Source organism: Eleutherodactylus coqui, chromosome 13, assembly GCF_035609145.1.
Source record: "Eleutherodactylus coqui strain aEleCoq1 chromosome 13, aEleCoq1.hap1, whole genome shotgun sequence".
Classification (NCBI taxonomy): domain Eukaryota; kingdom Metazoa; phylum Chordata; class Amphibia; order Anura; family Eleutherodactylidae; genus Eleutherodactylus; species Eleutherodactylus coqui.
Genome location: NC_089849.1, coordinates 57923813 through 57944584, shown reverse-complemented (window position 1 = coordinate 57944584; position 20772 = coordinate 57923813). Strand labels below are relative to the sequence as shown.

The following is a 20772-nucleotide window of genomic DNA, read 5'->3' as shown; positions in this document are numbered from 1 at the left end:
GGTCGCCAAGATTGCAGTTGCTATATTCTGACTTGACTATGCACTGCTCTGTGATTGCCCAGCATTGATCACTTGAGCAGCATTAGCCAATCACAGAGCAGGTATAGTGCATTGGTAGTCTAACACTGCCCTTGTACTATGGGTTATTAGGTAGTCTAAAAATTGCAACAGCCATCTTGGCCACCAAAATACTGGATGGGATCTGACGCAATCGAGGAGATGAATGAATACAGGTAATATACCCCCTCCATCCTCTGGTCCCAGGACAGAATTTTGTCCTAAAACCATAGTGTTAGGTTGTGCCTTCCATCTTTACCTGAATTGGTCTATGCAACATGATGAGAGTTGTTGCGGTTTTATTAGAACACCAACTTGCTTCCATGCTAAGGCGTGGCGCTTTAGTGCGCCACATGGATGTAACACATAGGATCAGTTTAATGTTATTATTATTACTTAAGTGAAGATTTTATCCATTAGGAAAGAAGGCAGAAGGAGTTACGTGGGTGTTATGAGAATTTAAGTTAATTAAACTTGAAAGTCAGGAGTGTGCCAGGGGCCCCACACAGTAGTAAACTTTTCTGGGAGACCCAAGTTCTCAGTCATCAGTTCCTCCATTGCCATTATTTCATTAATCTCCTGGATCTATTTAGCAGCTGAGGTGGTCTGGCTGGTTTTCCAGTGTCTGTTTATGACAGCATGTGCTGCCACCCGGAAGTGGCGTAGAAGATCTTTCTTTAAGGAGGCAATTGAACTAGGTAATATGGAGTGGAGAGCAATTTGTGGAGTTGCTACCACAAAACATTTGGTGATTTTTGTGTATGTGGAGAATACCTAGTCCCAAAAGAGTTCTAAGATAGGGGCAATCTCATCATATATGTAACGTGGTTCCATGGCCCAAGACACACCTCCAGCAATTTGAGGAGACTGAAGGGTAGATGCGGTATAAGAGCACTGGACAACTATACCATCTAGTTAGTAGTTTATAATTTTTTTCCTAGGCCTTACAGGCCATGGGCAGTTTGTGAGACAATAAAAACACTGTAATCCTCTAACGTAATGGTAATGGCCAGCTCCTTCTCCCAAGAGCTCATAAAGACGGGTTCTAGGTGAGAAAACGTCCAAGTAACCAACCATAGATCTGTGAGAGGCAACAGTTTGGAGGCGACTCGGTCAATAAGGATCTGAAGGGAATCAAAGGAACCGCAAAGTTAGAGTTACTATCTTAAAATGGAGACAGTGCTAGAGCTACATATAAGAAAACTATGAAAGAGAGCTATCAGGATGTGTGTTTATAAGATCAGAATAGGAGGGTAATCTGTCTCCGTTTAGAACCTCTTGAACTCTAATGTCATGTGATGCAGACTACCCCAGAAATTTCTCTGCATCAATGCCTGGGCGGAGGTCTAGGTTGTGAAAAGGAAAGGGGGGGGGGGGGGGGGTTGAGGGGCATTTACTGCTAGATAGGATATTTTCTTGCAACAGTTTTGTCCCATAGAGTAAAAAGATCTGGGGCAAAGAAAGAACTTTTGACGTTATTAGGTTTATTCGAAGGTGTCAATTACGGTACAGATTTTAAGAAGTTTCCTACTAGGTCTGTCTAGAGTTTCACCCACTGTTTAGATTCCCCATGGAAGTGCCAATCAAGGACAGCTGTACGATACAGTTTGGGGTCAGGGAGTCCAGCTCCTGACGAGATTTTAGACTTTGCAAGGGTTCGATAACTGACCCTACCATGGCTACCTCCCCAGACAAATTGTCTAAAGGCCGATTGTAAGCGTTTAAAGAAGAATCAAGAGGGTTTAATAGGCAGGGTCTGGTAAAGGTAAAGAAAACTGGTAACAACATCCATTTTCAGGACGTTGATACGGCCGAACCATGAAATGCAGTTTCTATCATAGTTATTTAGATCCTTGATTGTGCGCTCCAATAAGAGAAGATGATTTAGAGAGTACAATGAAGACAGATCTCTGGGAACAATTATGCCTAGATATTTAATACTAGAGTTTCGCCATTTGAAAAGAAAATGTTGTGAAAGATGAGAAATCTCAGATTCGAGCAGGGAAATTTTTAACTCTTCTAATATCTACTTTGAAATTGCTGATTCTTCTGTATTTTTGTATTTCTGAGAGAATAGATGGGGGGAATGCGAGGTTGAGAGACACATAATAGAAGGTTGACGATGTACAGCGACATCTTGTTGAGAAGCAATGGTAAGACTGTGCATTCTAGGATTCCATCTCAGAGCCTCCACCAAGTGTTCCATTACTGGGGCAAAAGGCAATAGAGATAGGGTGCAGCCTTGTCTGGTTCCGTCGCCGATGGAAAAAGTAGTCAAGAGAATTCCATTGGTTCGGACCTGTAAAGAAGGTTTGTTTTAGAGTGATAAAATTTTGTCGATGAATCCCAGGCTTTCTTAGCATAGATAGAGATTGAACAGAGCAGTGATTTAGGCTCCAGTCCTTCTCTTCTTAAAAGCAGGGTTTTGTTTATGTTTTCGCTGGCTTTCCGACTCTTCACAAACCCCACCTGGTAACTGTGAATGAGAAACGGAAGAATAGGGCATAGCCAGTTTGCCAAACATTTAGAGTATAATTTAATGTTGGTACTTATTATGGAAAAGAGCCTGTAGCTGATACATTATGAGGCGTCCTTACCCGGTTTGGGGATAAAAATGAGTGCCGAGAAGGACTGAGCTTCGAAAGGGGAAAATGGGGAAATAGAGTTAAATACTATAATAAGAAAGGGAGCTAATTATTCTATGAACATTTTATAAAAATGGAAGGGAAGAAATATGTGTAAGAATGCACCTTGTGATTTCAATTTACAGCAATAAATATATTCACATTAGTGAAGATAGTAGGTAGTAATTTTACTCACCTGGTGCATGATGGGTTAACCCTGGCAAGTGAAATCCCATCGGCACCTTGTATGCTGGTGTGCGTGTAGAAGATTTCTCTTAGTCAATGATCCAACAGGGGGTCGAAGAAACATCTGGGTACAAGTCCACTGGATAACCAGATGCTTGTAGTGGCTTCAAGTAGAAAAAGAAAAAAGCCCCCGCGCTCAATGTGGCTGAGAAATACAATTTTCACGTATGGGAACCTAACATAGGTTTTAATACATATGTATTATTTGCTAAGCATTTCGGCACCTTTCCATGCCTTTTTCAAGCATACAAGACAATGAACACACATGTCATATAAATATAAATAAAAATGGAAGGAGAACCCATCTGGTTTGGGGCTTTTGCCGCAAGGAGTAGATTTAAGAAGAGTTTACCTTCTCCTCAGTGAAGAACTGCTCCAGGGAAGACCTAGTCTCCACCGTGATCATAGGAAGGTGGTTCTCTCTGATATATTCCTGGATTTTAGCTTGTAAGATGTCTCCAGATAAATCTGAGAGTGGTCTTTTGATATAGGTTGTGGTAGAAACTCCGGAAAAGGTCAGAGATGATTATCAGGTCGTGAATTTTATTACCTGCGGATACTGTAAGATAAAGGATGAAAGTATGTGAGGTGCGAGGATGTAAAAGTCTGGCAAGGGGGCGTCCACATTTGTCAGCATGTTCATTTGATTTGTTGTCGGAAACTAATATATTTTTTATCTAGGAGAGCTTTGAGTTCTAGTCTAGTGTTAGGGAGGTTATTTAAGGTATTTGACGAGTGGGTGGACTCATGAGAGATTTCTAAGTTATGGAGTTATGTCAATCACAATGTCAGTAGATTCCAGGTGGGACAAGATCCTCTTAAAAATAACTATTACAGTAAAACTGTTTCGGGAATACCTTGCAGTTTAATATTTTGCCGACCTCTGTTTTCTTGACCCTCCTCCTGGATTAATATGGATCTGTTGAATGTGTTTTGCATAGATAGGTAATTCTTATTCCTGGTTAGGCGCTGGTCTAGGATAAAGATGCCTGTTCTTGTGCTGAGATTTTCTCAGACATAGAGTCTAATTCGGTTTGAAAAACCACCAAGGTTTCCTTTTGACACGATTCGCCTCTCTCTATCATGGATTCTAAGTCACGTTTAGTAGGTAGCTAAGGGCCCATAGTCTTCAGGTCTGAGGATGTTTCTCATGTGTCCCATTCATCCTACTCCTCAATGGAAGCTATGAGAGGGATTGTAAGGAGGGCAGAGTCCCTGAGAAGCTGCAGCTGTAGGAGATGGAGGTCTTTTGGCATGCTGTGAGGGTTCTTGAGTGATCCTCTTAAGGCAGGAAGGGGTTAATGTGGCTAGTGCTGCTTTGGAGGGTAGGGGGCACGTTGTACTTTCCTCTCTATATGGTAGCACTGGCCATTCCTGTGCCAGGGAAAAGAGCTGGAAGTCTTCCCTCGAGAGAGAAACAGGTATGTCCCTGGCCTCAGAGGTGTCCCGTGGAGCAGGACTCCATAGCTGCGCCGCATACCTTGTGTCTGCTACGGTGATTTTGACCGGGGATGCATTCACAACTGCGAGGGTACTAGGGAAGGAGGCATCCGGCAGCACATGCTGTGAAGTGCATGGTGGCACCATGTGGTTGTCAGACGTAGGTGATGTAGTGGCCTGTGAGGAGCGCAGGAAACGGGTGAGAGAGCTCTCCACTGTGGCCACCAGGGCACTTCTCTGTTGTTCTGATTGCTTCCCTGTGATTTTCTCCTGAGGTCTGGTGCACGTGGTGGGGATTATATGCTATGCGGTGTGTGGGTCAGGAGTTCTGAAAAACCATGTCCTCACAGCACCATCTCCAAGCCACGTTCCTATGCGGACGTTTGTTTTAAAAAAACAATGTGGAAATCGGAAGCTGCCTGTAAAGCAATGGTGGCACAGGTCGGGAAAAAGGTACCGAAGTTCAGTTTGAGAATTTAGGTGGAGGTTCGGAGTAATGGCAGTAAGTGGAAACATTAGGGAAATTTAGAAAATTGTGTCCAGTCTCTGAAATACCCCTTTAACAGCGTAAGTACTCAAGCAAATGTCCTTATTAGGACACCCTACAACCTCCAGGGTTGTGTTGGCCCTTTCTGTACCTCCAGTTTCATATACAGACATACAGAGGATTTTTTTTCTGTCAAATTCAATAGAAATCTAGCAGAAAGAATAGGGCTATGCTCTATCACATGCTATATATATAGACCTTTGGCTGTAGGAAGGAGGTGTACAGGACTCTGTATATCCATACTTGCTCTATACCAGTGGTTCTCAACGTGGGCGTTATTGCCCCCTGGGGGGCGTTTTTACTTCTCAACGGGGCGGTGGAATAAAAAGGGGCAGCAGCGGGGTCTTGAAACATAAAGGGGTTGGTAGGGGGGCATTCTGTGTTTGCTTTGTTGATTTTTTTTTTCATCTAGTAACTATGTTTTTCCAAAAATTAGCAGTGATTCCTCGGTTTTTGTCAATAATCAGTTTGAAAACGATCAATGAAATCCGAAACGGACAAAAACGAAGGCAATTATTTCTATATGAATCACTTACATGTAATGGGAGTTCTGTGCAGCCTGCGCGCCTCTGTCATATAATGTATGACTTTATAACTCCATGACCCCACTACAGATCAATCACACTTCATAACACTGGATAACCTACAACACAACCTAACCCATAATGCTGCTGATAGGCTAGAACCGCTTCAAACTTTCACTTATGTGGGTCTCTGGGAGTTGTAGTCTTAATGCATGCCAAGTGTCTTTTCAGAACACTCATATATACTACAACTCCTAGAGACCCACACAATTGAAAGTTCCAGCCAATCAGCAGCACTATGAAATACAGTGGGTTAGGTTGTTCTCTTAAGTTATCCAGTGTGATTGATCATAGAGTTATAAAAGTCATACATAATTATATGATAGAGTGACATAAGCAGTGCATTCTTGAAGCATATTTTATAAAAATGGCAGAGAAGAAGAAATGCCATAAATATTCAAATGAATACTTGAAATACAGATTCATCCCTTCTCCTACAAGTGGACAGCTTCCCTTGTGCCTCGTTTGTGAAAAGGCATTTTCGAATGAAGCCTTCGAGATTGAGCAATCAGCTTGCAAAACTGCATTCAGACAAAGTGGGTAAACCTATTTCATTTTTCCAAGGTTTAAAGTCAAAGTTTGGTAACCGCAGCACTGTAGGCAAGCTATTTGGAAAATTTGCTCTCAATGCTGACAAAAGCCTCCTCACTTCCTATAAAGTCTCTTTATTAATAGCACAATGTTGAAAAACACACGCTATTGTGGAAACACTTGTATTACCTACAGTTAAAGAGATTGTCAGTACTATGCTGGGGCCTGTTGCATATGCCATGGTGAAATGATTCCTTTGAGTAATGACACCATTTCAAGAAGAATTGATGAGATGGCTGCTGATGTGCAAGAAACGCCTTTGGACGTGTTAAAGAACACAGAATTTGTAATGCAAATTGACGAGTCAATACTTAGAGGCAATGAAGTTTTGCTGCTAGCTTACGTTTGTTTCATTAATGGGAATGAAGAGGTAGTGGAGGAACTATTGTTTACCAGAAATTTAACCACCGACATGAAAGGCTCCTCCGCCTGCGAAGACGGAGACAAACTTCAAGATGCAGACTTAGATGTTTTTTGCACACACCTCAAACAAGCCAAAGAAGACATGCAAACTAGGTTTCATGATTTATTAACCCTTGAAATACCAATGTGGGTACTCAATCCATTTTCAGCAGACACAGGAGAATTTCATCCCGGAGCAGTTGATCAACTTGAAAAACAATAGCGAAGCCCAAGCACTTTTCTAAAAATTAGGCTATGAATGTTTTTAGGTGAAAGTGAAGAATTCTTATCCTATCCCATGGCTGGAAATTAAGTTGCTTGTGTTAGCTTTTCTATGCTGAGACATGTTGCATAAACGATGGACAATGAGCTGATCGCCGATCGCTCAGTGTAAATAGCAGCCGGTCAGTACTGAACAACTGCTATGTTGTCAATGGAGAGGCGTGGGGGAGCACAAGTAGAGAAATCTCCTGAAGCTTCCCCGCCCCCAGCTGGCCATTCTGTGAACGAGCCAGTGCTACTAGCTCTGGTGTAATAGCGCGGGAGCGAGGACACACAGGGACGAGTGTCAGGCATCGTTTGCATGGTTAAATGGACCTTTAGGTGTATCTTGCATTTTCTTTATACATTGTATGTTTCTATCGAATGATAATTAAAGATGATATTATTGCTTGATTCTCAAAAAAAAATCGTGTTCTGCAATTAAACCTATTTATTATTGTATCCACCATTAACCTGTTTTTTACATATTTAGCGCCTACATTTCAGCAGCTAAAATTTAGCTGTCTAAAACACTTCTTTGGTAATTTTTAGAGACATGTTTTCACAATTAATGCTAATCTGTTTTCCAAAAAAAGTATTCGGTATTTTAACTTTGTAAATAAGGTAAATTTTGGCCGCATTTAAACTAGTAAGGCTTGGGGGCCACTGGCCACCATCCCAATACCTAAAGGGGGCGCTGGGCTTAAAAAGGTTGAGAATCACGAACATAAGGCCTAAAGATATAGGTTATCGATTCAGAAGATAGGTGTACCACAAGGCAAAAGTCAAAATACTAGCACATACTGCACAAACACAATGTCGTCTCCTGCAAAAATGATATGCCACAACAAAAAGATTAAAAAATAATACTTTATTGAAAATATAGACTATTAAAAATGGAGCTACTGACACTGAAAACAAGCAGGGGAAAAGCTAGAGTTGGAAGGGACCTCCAGGGTCATCTGGAGATAATATAGTGCAAGACTGAAATCCAATGATATAACTAATAAATATATACATCCCCTAATGTGCATTTCACCACCACTTCTTCATATCATTGGACATAAAGGGCACTCTAGTGATTTTTTTAAAAATTCATTTATTTTTTAGCTGGCCCCCAGTATAGATAATTCAACTAGTGTTACCTTGGCTAGTTGGTTTCTTTCTGTCTGAATCTCCCAGCTTTTTTTCCCCATCAGATGGTCATGTGATCTCAGCTGTGACCAGCTCAAATCTACTTGGGAGTTATTGATTTTCTAGTCAATTTCTCAGTCTGTGTGATGTTGTTGCATGGATCTACCAGAAAAACTGTGTTGAGCGGGAGACGTGCACTCCTGTCGCAGTTACTGATGATCACACAACCCCTGTCACACAGTTATAATAGAGGAGATCACATGTCATGCTCTTGTCTGTATATTTATGGTCTGTAGCTTAGGTGAATATAGTTGGCAATGATAGTTAAATGGCCCCCCTGCAGGTAGAATGGTATAACCCTAGCTAATGCTGGAATGATTGCATCATGGGATAGAATTGAAACGGAAAGTAAAAAAATCTAACTCTCAAGATGGTGGCTGACAGGGGGCTGCACTGCATGGAAGTGGCTGGAAGACATAGGAGACCTCCAGAGTGTGACAGGCAATCAAGTGAGAAGGGCAGGCATGGAAAAATTAGCTGGCTTTTTAATAAAATGTATTTGCAAGTCTTGTAATATATTATCTATCATTCTGTTTTAATAATGGATTTTTTTGTGATCTCCCCTGCTTCTATCTAGAAGATAGTACAATAACTTTAGAGACTGCAGACAAATAGAGAAACATTCTGTGAGTTTCCAAGGAACTTGTCACATTGAAAATGCAGTCCATTCTACAAGCATCATGTTGTAGAGGAGGAGGTGCCGAACAGGATGATATCTAGTTTTATGGGAAGATATTCATTATGACTTCATTCATTTTTAATTTAAATCCCTGCTCATTTTGAGCTTAGGAGTCCAGTGGGCGGTCCTACTTACTGATTGACCGCCTTTCCTGCACAGATAGAAAGATAGCTGCCAATCACTCAGTAGAACCGCCCACTGGACTCTTAGGCCCAAAATAAGCAGGGTTTAAATGTATAATACTAAATATTCTCCTACCAACATGTAGCTCAATGTCCTTAGCCTGTTCTGCTGTAAAGCATAGTACCTGTGGATTAGATTTCATTTTTAATGTGACAGGTTTCCTTTAAGCAATATTCTTGATAATGCAACCAAGTAGGTTTGCCTAAACTGCCTAAATATACAATTTCGGTAACAGCTCCAGTACCTGAACCCAGTCCGATTTTGCTATGCCCCCTCTCCTTTAAGAATGCCTCTCATAACATTCTAGTGTTTCTCCCTCACAACATCATACACCGGCTGCATGGTTAAATTAGCAGATCATTTCACACCATCGTCTGTCATGGTGAAGTACTGTATATAAGTGCACAAATACTTGTTCCCATGGATGTGACTTGCTCAGAACTGTCATAAAAAATCCCTAATGAACTCTCAGTTCTGCTAGAAATTAATTGTTGAGCATAAAATGTTTTTTTTTTTTGTTTTTTTTTATATGGAAGCAAAAAGTAATTTCTGCAATAACAGTTTCATGTCTTTAGAGTGAAGATTTTTTTTATCCCCCGCAGGATTCAATCAGTAAGCAGCAGCTTGTCTACAGCATGCATCAGCTGCAGGGAAACATGCAGTACGGCACTGAGAAACATGGCTACTTGTTCAAGAAGAGTGATGGGTATGTGGCTTATCTGTCATTTGACATTTTAGTGACATGTCTTGGGGTGTCTGCAAGAAATGCGTAACTTGTGATCAGACTGGTTCCCTATTCCAAGTAGAGACCTAGCAGAAGTGGTTTGTGCTCTATGGTATACAGTAAATCTAAAGTCTGATGTTGTTCTCTAATTTTCTGCATACTGAAGGGATAACATGAACATGCTACGTCAACTTTATGAAAGCTGATTTCAGATGTTGATATAGCAGTCAATGCTGCTTTCTATGCTACAGGCAATTTAGTGCTTTTTGGTTGCCCAAGCCACATACATTAGAGCCACCCTCCGGGCCTGGACAAGCAAAGATTGCCATACTGCTTCCCTGACTACCTGATGCACACTGTTCATTAGTATGCATTGGTAGTCTAAGACCCTACATGCTTCTCGAGCTGGCAGCACGTGAAAAGAGCACTTCTATAGGAACCAATGGTTTCCTATAGAAGCGTTCATATGAAGGAATTTTAGACACACTAAATACTCGTACTAATCAAAGATAGGACTGCAAAGCCCGCATCTAAGGTCCACTGTGCGAGAAAAGATAGGACCTGACCTATCTTTGGTGTGAGCTGCACAGGAGTTTCCATTGACTCTTATGGGAGAAGGAGTCTATGGAAACTTCTGCTCAGGAAAATGAGATTACAAATCTCATTAGGAGGATTTCTGCTGACGGAATGAATTCTCAGCTGCTTACAGCAGGACATTTAATATGTGCTACTCAGAAGCACATTTTAAATGTTCCACTGTAAATTCCTGTTAGTCCCTGTGGGGAGTAAGGGAACCCTCGAGGCTTCCCCTTATCCCTGCAGGGACTAACAGGAGTTTACAGCAGGACATTTAAAATGTGCTTCTGGGCAGCAGCGTGGGGCAGTGGGAAACTCCCTTCAACTGTCTCCCCAAGGGATTTCCCTATAGTGGGGAAAGAGGGGCAGAGTTACAGGGCTTCCCTGAGAATGGGGAAGGAGAGGGCGGGGCTAGAGGGATCCAACCTCTAGCCCCGCTCCCTCTCTCTTTGCTATGGAGAATCCCTTTGAGAAGCCCTATTGCCCCACCTCCTCTCTCTGGCCCCACCCACTCTCTCTGCACTACAGGAATATCCCTGAGGATCCCCAGAGCAGTGACAGAGAGAGTGGGGCTATGAGTTAATCCCCCATAGCAGGTTGAGAGAGCGAGGCTATGGGGGATTAACTCATAGCATGGAAAGACAGAGCGGGGCTCTGGGTTAATTCCCCATAGCCCCGATTTCTTTCTACTTTCTATAGGAAAATTTTGAAGCCCTGCGGGGCTTCTTCTCTCTCTCCTTCTGAAGCAGCTGCCCATTCACGTGATTTTTAGTGCAGTATAGGCGTTATTTTTTTCACGCACATATACTGTGCTAAAACCATGTCCATGTGAACAAAGCCTAATATGCATACTAATACACAGTGTGAATTAGGTAGTCAGAAAAGCCAGTGTAACCACTTTGTCTAGGCGTAGAGGGTAACTTTAAGTTGTAACCTTGAACAATGACTGAATGTCTGAAATAGTCCAAGGCAGTTGTGTAATAGTAGCTGGTGTTATTTGCCTTAGTTTTGCTTATATATGTATATACATTACATTTTGGGTGTTTTTTATTGCTTTTCAATAGAGAGAATCCTGAATGTCTTTCATATGCAACCAGCTATGGTCAACTGTCCAGCTGGTGTCTGCTAATGGATCTCTGTCAGCTGCTCTCCTGGTGTTTAGATTTGCTTAGATTTAGGAGAGTGTGATTGTTCTTAGTGAGAGAAACCAAGTAATCTTGTAGATATGATACCTTTTAATAGCTAACAGAAATACATGATATTACAGCAAGCTTTCAGGTCTTCTATCGATCCATCATCAGGCTAAAATGAAACTGGTTTGGATGTGGCACATATATAATATACAAATGCAGAGAGGACACCCCTCTTGATTGAGATTTGGGAGAGTACATGGAAAGGCTCCCTTAGCACATAAACTATCCTACCAAAAGTAATTGGAACCTGAGCAAGAATCAAAAGTAGTATTTTTTTCCATATTTTAATACTTGGCCAGATGTTAACAGGGTGAATGGAGGGAAATACCAGCTGAAGTTTATCAGACGGTAGTAGTAAGTATGTCACGGAGACGATCCAATGTCATTGGAGCCAAAGGAGCCCCACTAAGTATTAACATATGTCAATAAATACTACTTTTGATTCTTGCTCAGGTGTTCAATTACTTTTGGTAGTATAGTGTACAGAATGTGTGTTCATAATAAAGCAGTGAACAAGGATAAATTAATTAGTGAAATGTGTGCATTTATTATCATATCGCTCATGTTTCTAAATCTGAGGCTTCATTCACATGAGCGTATATCGGCCCCGTTTTCACGACCAACCGATATATGTAACGCATCTGATGCATTAGTTTTCAATGAGCTTATGAGAGCTGCTGCAGAAGGGAGGTGGGAGGGAGTTTAGCAGCATCTCTGCTAAACTCCCTCCCCCTTCCTTTCCCATCTCCGCCCCTTGTCGGCTGTCAGTAATGAGGAGGGGGGCAGGACGAGGCGGGAGATTAGCACACTAACCTCATTCCATTGCAGACAGCCATCAAGGGGCGGAGAGGAGGAGGGTGGGAGTTTAGCAGAGCTAAACTCACTCCCTCCGCCCGACGGTATCCCGGACTCTGGGTATACCCGCCAGACCTGGGCCATCTGAACGGGCACATAAACTGGAGATGCAGCTGTGACTTGGTAATGGCTGCCTTTCTTTCATGTGATTTTTGGTTGCGCTGTGGCTGTGACACGGCCAGCCGAAAATCGCAGCACCCGTGTGAAAGAGCCCGGAAGACCAGATGACTGACAAGGGAAGCAGCACAGCACTATAATAAGATAATATTTTCCTAGCATTTCTTGTGAACAAAACCTAAAGTTCACTTTGTACAGTCAGTATTCTAACACTAGAAATCGGACACAATGTTCAGGGCTAATGAGACATTATGGCTTTATAAATGAGCCCATGTACATTAGTGTAGAGTCTGCATATTAACATATCTCATTATTTACAGGCTGAGGAAGGTTTGGCAGAAGAGGAAATGCTCCGTCAAGAACTGTTACTTAACCATTGCACATGGAACGGTATGATGGATATGTACATGGATACATTGTATATAAAAGCAGAATATATGGCAATTCCGAACTGTATTTAGTAACTGGTTTATACAGGGAAGGATCAGTGTTTAGTGACCCTGAGGGAATTATGTTATTGGAGTCTGTTATTCTCAAAGTTCTGCATTTTAACAGCATTTTTACGGTAGTGACTGATTGTAAGAGAAAGAATACAAACACCTCCCACTTTTTACAATAAAGGCATCATAGAAAGGAAAACTAAATTATGGGTATTGCATTATGATGGGAGTTGGAACAAACACTGAAAGCAGTTAATAGTTTCTATATGTCTTCTTTGAAAGAAAGTCTGCTTAATTCTGTAGTTATCTCACTTATGTGTATTTGGTGTCGTGGGTTAAGTAGCAATCTGGACTGGAGAGGCTGGGTTGAGACTGACTCCTAGAGCAAAGTACGTGCAATATCCCTTCCCTACCCAACTGTCCAAAGCTTACACATTCAAGACCCTGAGTATACATATGTATCATTTGCAGGGGTTGAAAGAGCTTGGAGAAAACAGCCATATCAGAATTTTCAATTCTGTGGACTTAAACATTGACATAGTTGATCACTGCATACATATCAGCCGTGCTAGTAGACCTAGAGAACACATGGGATACCAATAGGCACTGGTGAAGGGGGTAGTTGCAAATACAGTTGAATGTGGCAATTGCTTGTGGTGAGAGATCATAGGCCCTGGGTAAAAAGCTTGTCATATGTGACCATTTGGTGCTAGCAATGCACTGGTGAATACTTTATACAAGAATATTGAGGGCCTACAAGAAGCACATTATATGTATAATCAGGAATAAGCAATCTGGTTGAATAATAATCATTTTCTATTTTGTTTGCAGCCTAACCGACAGCCTGCCAAACTAAATTTGTTGACATGTCAAGTGAAACCTAATATGGAAGACAAGAAATGTTTTGACCTGATTTCCCGTATGTTCCCTTTCTTATAAAAGATATTAAAATGACTCTTTAATGACCTACCTGTTTTTATTTTGGACCCTTATTTCCATCCGTTTCCCTATTGCTTTTTTTACATTTTGTTATGTTGTGGCCTAGTGCAAATACAAATAAATTAAGTTTTTCCTCATCATTCTGCACTTAGTACTACATAAGGATAAAGTGAAAATAGAATCTTAGAAATCTTTGTAAAGTAAAAAAAATTAAAAACTTACGTTTTGCATTGACATAAGTAATCGCACCCTGTACTCAGTACTTAGTTGATGTACCGAAATTTCAGCCTCCAGTCTTTTTGCCATTCTGCTCTGCAGATCCTCTCCAGCTCTGTCAGGTTGGATGGGGACCGTCTGTCGAAAGCCTTTTTCAGGTCTCTTCAGAGATATTCGGTTGGGTTTAAGTCAGGGCTCTGGCTGGGCCACTCAAGGACATTCATAGAGTTGTCCCTAACCACTCCTGTGTTGCCTTGGCTGTGTGCTTAGGATCCTTGTCTTGTTGGAAAGTGAACCTTCTGCCTTGTCTGAGGTTGCTGGCACAAGGGATCAGGTTTTCATTAAGAATATCTCTGTACTTTGCTCCTTTTAACTTTTCCTTAACACTAACCAGTCTCCCTGTCCCAACAGCCATCACAACCATGCTTCACCCACCGTGTAGGGACGGCATTGGGCGGGTTGTGAGCTGCGTCTGGTTTCCTTCAGACATAGCACTTAGAGTTGAGCACACGAAGTTCAATCTCAGTTTCATTCATGTCTTTCTGGAGAAGAAGTATATTACAGGATATAAATATTAGGTTAAGTGTCAATCCTGGTATACAGGCAGGTAGGAACTATTAGGGGTTGATCCAGGGAACAGTCTGATTGCCATTAGGGAGTCGGGAAGGAATTTTTCCCCCAAAAGGGCTAATTGGCTTCTGGCCTTGGGGTTTTTTGCCTTCCTCTGGATCAACACAGTAGGATAGACAGGCTGGACTAGATGGACAATGTCTTCATTCGGCCTTACATACTATGTTACTATGTTACTATGTAAGAGAATCTTGTTTCTCATAGTCTGAGAGTCTTTTAGGTACTTTTTGGCAAACTTCAGGTGGGGTTTCATGTGTCTTTTTCTGATAGGCTTCTTTCCAGCCACTCTGTCATAAAGCCAAGATACTACAGTGATGGTTGACCTTCTGGGTGTTTCTCCCATTTGCGCACATGATCTTTAGAGCTCAGCCAGAGTGACCATTGGGTTCCATTGTCACCTCACTTGCCAAGGCCCTAGGAAGAGTCCTGGTTGTTCCGAACATCTTCCATTTAAGAATTAGTAAGGCCACTGGGCTCTTGGGAACTTTCAGTGCAGCAGACAGTTTTTGTAGCTTTCTCCAGATGTGTTCCTCCACACAATCCTGTCTCTTAGCTCTACAGGCAGTTCTTTCCTCCTCTTGGCTTGGTTTTGGCTCAGATATGCATTGTGACCTGTAAGACCTTATATAGACAGGGGGTATCTTTTAAAATTATGTCCAATCAACTGAATATATCACAGGAGACTCCAATCAAGGGGTAGAAACATCTCAAAGATGTTTAAGAGAAATCGCAGACTCCTAGAGCTAAATTTGAGCTGTTATACCAAAGGGTTTCAATACTTAGATATTCAATGTAAAATGTTAGCTTTTCATTTTTAGAAAATTTACAGATATTTCTAACATTCTGTTTTCACTTTCTCATTATGGAGTACTGAGTGCAGAATGATGGGGAAAAACTGGATTATTTTTATTTGCCCAAGGCCACAACATAGCAGAAGATAAGAAAGGAAAGGGTCTGAAACCTTTCCGCACACACTGCATATAATATTTGTGGAGTTTCTTAACCAAAATGTGTCATCGGAAAATGACCTATTGTTTCAATCAAATTTTTATGTTGAACTGTTTTTTTTAACTTTTTTTTTATTTCCTAAGTTACTATGTATATAAAAAAAATTCTAAAATCCTGCAGTCTACACACTGACTACTACTTTTTCTGTTCTGTACAGATCACTTCTCTACAGTAATTTTATTATCATCACAGGTCAGATAATAATGGAAGGCAACACCTATATATCGTTAACATAAGATCCACCATTCACAATAAGGGTACTTTTACGCAAGCTGATAGTCGCCCAAGTAATCTTTCAACAGAGGGATTACAAGCAACTATCGTGCTGTGTAAGCGCTGGACCCGACAGGGCGAGCAAGTGAAAATTGCTGACTTGTCAGTCACTTGATTTTTAGCTTGATTTTAGCGAATGTTGTCCCATTTAAATGGGTAGTTGTTCTTCTGTGAATGATTGCCTGGTTACTGTCAAGGAGGCAGAGGGCCAGAAGAGAACTCTTCACAACTTTTGCAACCATGCGTAGTTATAGGAAAGACGATTGCATTGACCAGTCTGGTTTTTGTAACTAAACTAATATCCCTGGTTTTCCAGATCTTTTCCATTCCTTGCATGTAATCCATCTCTTGATCTGAGGTCCAGATTGCCCATTGCAACCGATTTTGGATTCAAGGAAGATGGAATGTTGGACCGACTTGACTTCTTTGTGATTAATTTTTATTTTCACTGTACCGTTGTCTACCATGGTCATGACTTTTGTTTTCTGGCTGTTGAGTTTCAGTCTCGGTGACATGTAGAAAAAAGTCTAATACGTATAGCAGAAAAACTTCATTTAAGCAGTACGTCATTTTCTGTTGACACATTCCCTTTAACTCTGAAGATATGTGTAGAGGCCCTTTTACATTGAACAATTTTAATGGTTGAATTGTGCAAAAATGAATGATCATTCAGTGTAAACATGGCTGACGATTGAACAATGAATGATAATTTGTTGTTTGTTGTTCATATTCTACAGGCGTGAAACTCATTGTTCATCTTTTGCCAATCATTTCATGTAAAAAGCAATCATTCAGTTGTTCGCAGACCATTCCCAGGCATTTCCAGACTCCCTTGACAGAACAATGGATTGAATAAGCTGTGAGGAAAAAATGTAAACTATTATCTGTGCATATAAAGAAATATTGTTTGAAAGCAAATGACTCGGTCCTCGTTTGCTCATTTCAACGATTAATTGCTCCGTGTAGAAGGACCGCAGTAATCTGGGAGCATACATCTTTCAAAACTTTCTTCTAGCAGTCCCTTTGATGTTGCAATCAGCCTCTCCCCATACCAAAGCTGGGGCCGTTTTACATGGGATGATTGTTGGGCACACATGAGTGATGATGGCTCAGTAAGCGAAGGTTGAGCAGCCTGGAAATCACTCTGGCCACCAGCCTCCATTCACAGGAAACAGGAAGTAGCTCATAGATGAACAACTGCCTGTTTACACGGGCCGATCGTCCTTTGATTTTTAGCACTGTAGTGTTCTGATACTCCTCCCAAATGTACTTAGATCCATTTTATTTGAAATACGTTCTATACATTGAAATAATGAGCACTTATTTCTTTAGTTTTCCTATATAAGCATTAGCAATGGACTAACAGATCTCATTTCTGTTCTGTCATGATAACTCGTTTTGTAGAAGTGACAAGTGTGGCCATGGTCATCACCTTTGATTTATATTGTCCGAAACGTTTGATGACTGAACATGCCAAGAGTGTGACCCATGTCTGATAAATTAATTCAAAGGTGACAGCCAAGATGGTGACACTTCCTTTTGTCCCTTTAGCAAAATCAGCTACCACAACACACAGAAAAATGACAATATCTCTGCAAGTGAATAAGCGTCCTTTTACACAGAGCAAGTAATGCTTGGAATGAGCGAACAAGTCTTTTCTTTCAAATGATGTCTGTTTACACACGCAGATAGTTGTTTTACATTTTTTCCTCACAGCTCATTCAGTCCATCGTTGGTTTGTTAGGGTAGTCTAGAAATCCCTGGGAATAGTTTGTGAACGACTGGATGATCGCCTTTGACACAGAACGACTGGCAAACAACGAGCAATGATTTTTATGCCCTCATAAAATTAACAACGAACGATAAACGAACAAATTGTTGGCCATGTTTACACTAAACAATAGAGATGAGCGAACCTACTCGGCCACGCCCCTTTTTCGCCCAAGCGCCGCGATTTTCGAGTACTTCCGTACTCGGGTGAAAAGATTCGGGGGGCGCCGTGGGTGAGTGGGGGGTTGCAGCGGGGAGTGGAGGGGAGAGAGAGAGGGCTCCCCCCTGTTCCCCGCTGCTACCCCCCCGCTCCGCCACGCCTGCCCCCACCCCCCGGTGCCCCCCGAATCTTTTCACCCGAGTACGGAAGTACTCGAAAATCGCGGTGCTCGATCGAGTAATTACTCGAAACGAGTATGTTCGCTCATCTCTACTGAACAATTATCAGCATTTTCTCATGATTCGATGATTATTTGGATGATCATTCCATGTAAAAGGGTCCTAAAAGTTAATTAGTAAACTTTGGCAGCATTTACGGTACTTATAGATGTTGTCCACCAACGTTTTAAAGACTCTCATATAAACATAAATTTGTATTGTTATAGCGAATTTCTCTGCAAAATTTACTAATAGGCAACACAGAAAACTGTGTATAATCAGTAACATGTTCTTCATTCCAGATAACCGGACTTACCATTTCTTGACGGAGGATGATCAGGAGTGTATTGCGTAAGTGAAAGTGTTAAGACAAAAAAACTGTCTGGTTAACTTGATTGTATTTACAGATTACAAACACCACAATCTCTCATAAACTTTGAAACGGCCATGTCTGGTTTGAAAGATTTGGGGATGGGTGGTCTAATTTTTAGTGAAACGTTGGAAATTGGACTACCCATCCTTAATTTATATATAAGGGGTTGTCCAGTTTAGAAAACCCATTTTATATACCCTATTAGTGAATTCTGAGTTAACAGAGGGGTCCTTTCTTCGGGGTCCTCATCCTTTGGCCAGAGTGGAGAGCGGTTACAAAGAGTGTCTCTCTCTGGAGGACATTGTTACGGCACTCTGCCCCCCGAGCGCCAGTTGGGGTGCCCTGATCTCCCGCACCCCCACTGTCCCTGCCTACTTGCCTCGGCCCTGGCTAACCCCAGGCGGACAACTGGACGGCGGTCCCTGCCCTGGCTAGGGACCTGGCGACTGACAAGCAGGAACCTCCCTAATGTCGGGAACAGAGTGCCGACAGAGGAGGCAGATGAATCAGACCAACAAAACTTACAAGGCTGGAGATGGGACTCACAGGCAAACTGGCAGGGTGCTGGATAGCAACTAGTGCTGACTGGGCCAGACAAGATTAGAGGCAAACAGAACCAACAAAAACAGACTGAGTAATAGGGGACCAGAGGGAGCTGACCGACAACTAGGGACTGGCTGAGGAGACCCGCAGACAGACTGGCTAGGTGCATGCAGAACCAATAACTGGCAGTGAGCTCACTTCACTGCCAGTCTTTTAACCACAAGGTTCCGCCCAGGGGCGGAGAGTGGGAGGAGGCAACTCCGCCCACTGCTGTATAAGAAGAACGGAGGAGGGCGGGCGGCACCGTACGGGCGGACACGCCCATGCCGCCGCCCACAGCTGCTGGGACAACCTCGACACAGTGCTCCAGGCCGCCGGAGCCGACGCCGGAGCGACGCGCCGCGCTGTATGGTAACATTACCCCCCCTCTGACGGGGGACCTCCGGGCCCCCGGAAACTCGACCAGGCTTATCCAAAAAACGGCTATGAAAACGCTGTACCAACCCGAGAATGTGACCCTCCCGAGCGGTCACCATGGACTGATCCTCAGGTCCATGACTTTGGTAGCCTGTGGCTGCCCCATTTCCTTCAGGGGCTCTCCTTTCTACATCTTCTTCAGGACCAACCGTTGACATATCGTCGTGTTTCAGGTCGTCTTCCGAGTCAATGCCCGAAGGTTCACCACTATCTCTTGTCCCATCCTCGCTCCCAATGACGCTGCCTTCAAAATATGCGGCAACTCCAATTTTAAAATCACTGTCATCTGAGCTATCATACTCCAAAAAACTCTTCCGGGCCCCCAAATATTGTACGGTTCCTGGACCCCGGCAAGAATCCAGGACCTCCTGGGCCTTGTGTTCAACTTCATCACAGACCAGGGTAAGCGGCGGGGGACCGGAGGTGGGCATCACCGAAGAGACAACAGGTTTCGACAAAGACTTATGGCACCCCGTGCGACCCCCTCCTTTTGCGATTTCCAGAGGACCGGTACCCCTTCTGTCCCACCCTGTACGGCTCAAATACCGACCGACTCTCCTCACAATGCAACTGCATACGAGACCCCACCCCTTTCTTCCGTCCCCCCTGCAGCGCACCGGCGGCGACATCAGCAGCAGGACGGGCGGACGGGGTGTGAGGGTAAGTGATACCTCGGGGACTGAGTGCGGTATCGACTGAGCAGGGAGGAGGGGGAGCGCAATGGCTATGGCAGGACGGCCCCCACTGGGTTGAGGAAGGTCCATTGCGACCGAAACGTTGCTGAAATTTTTGTAATGGGGAAATAAATTTTGTATTTTTCTACATTGCTGAATGCTGCCAGTCACTATTTTCTCTATCTGAACCAATAACTGGCAGTGAGCTCACTTCACTGCCAGTCTTTTAACCACAAGGTTCCGCCCAGGGGCGGAGAGTGGGAGGAGGCAACTCCGCCCACTGCTGTATAAGAAGAACGGAGGAGGGCGGGCGGCACCCTACGGGCGGACACGCCCATGCCGCCGCCCACAGCTGCTGGGACAACCTCGACACAGTGCTCCAGGCCGCCGGAGCCGACGCCGGAGCGACGCGCCGCGCTGTATGGTAACAGACATGTGCTGTCATGCATAACAGAGACAACCCATTAATTCAAATGGCCATTGTGTTATACTTTATTTTTTACTTTAGTGATATTTCAGGGAAATTAAGCACTTAGGGCCCTTTTACACGAGCCGATAATCGTTCAGATTCCCGCAATATAACAGCTTACTATCAAAGCGATCCTCCTAACAAGTAAGGGTACTCTAAGCGCCCAACAGTCATCCCAATTATCCTTGCTATGCTTTTATACAGGAGTGATAATTGCTCAGTGAATGGAGGCAGAGCACACTGGAGATTTCCTTCTGCTGACTCCCTCCATTCAGAGTAAACATGCAGTTGTTTACTGCCTGTTTACAC

At 42.9% G+C, this 20772-nt stretch overlaps 1 protein-coding gene across 1 annotated transcript in view; it reads left to right on the top strand.

Moving 5' to 3' along the window:
* The window catches only part of LOC136587526 (arf-GAP with SH3 domain, ANK repeat and PH domain-containing protein 1-like), a 193270-nt gene that overhangs the window by 139467 nt on the left and 33031 nt on the right, over positions 1-20772 (top strand). Inside the window, exons 10-13 of the mRNA XM_066586153.1 lie at positions 9411-9514; positions 12594-12663; positions 13545-13632; positions 18230-18278. Coding sequence (XP_066442250.1) covers positions 9411-9514; positions 12594-12663; positions 13545-13632; positions 18230-18278 — 311 coding nt within the window. The remainder of the gene's footprint in view (positions 1-9410; positions 9515-12593; positions 12664-13544; positions 13633-18229; positions 18279-20772) is intronic.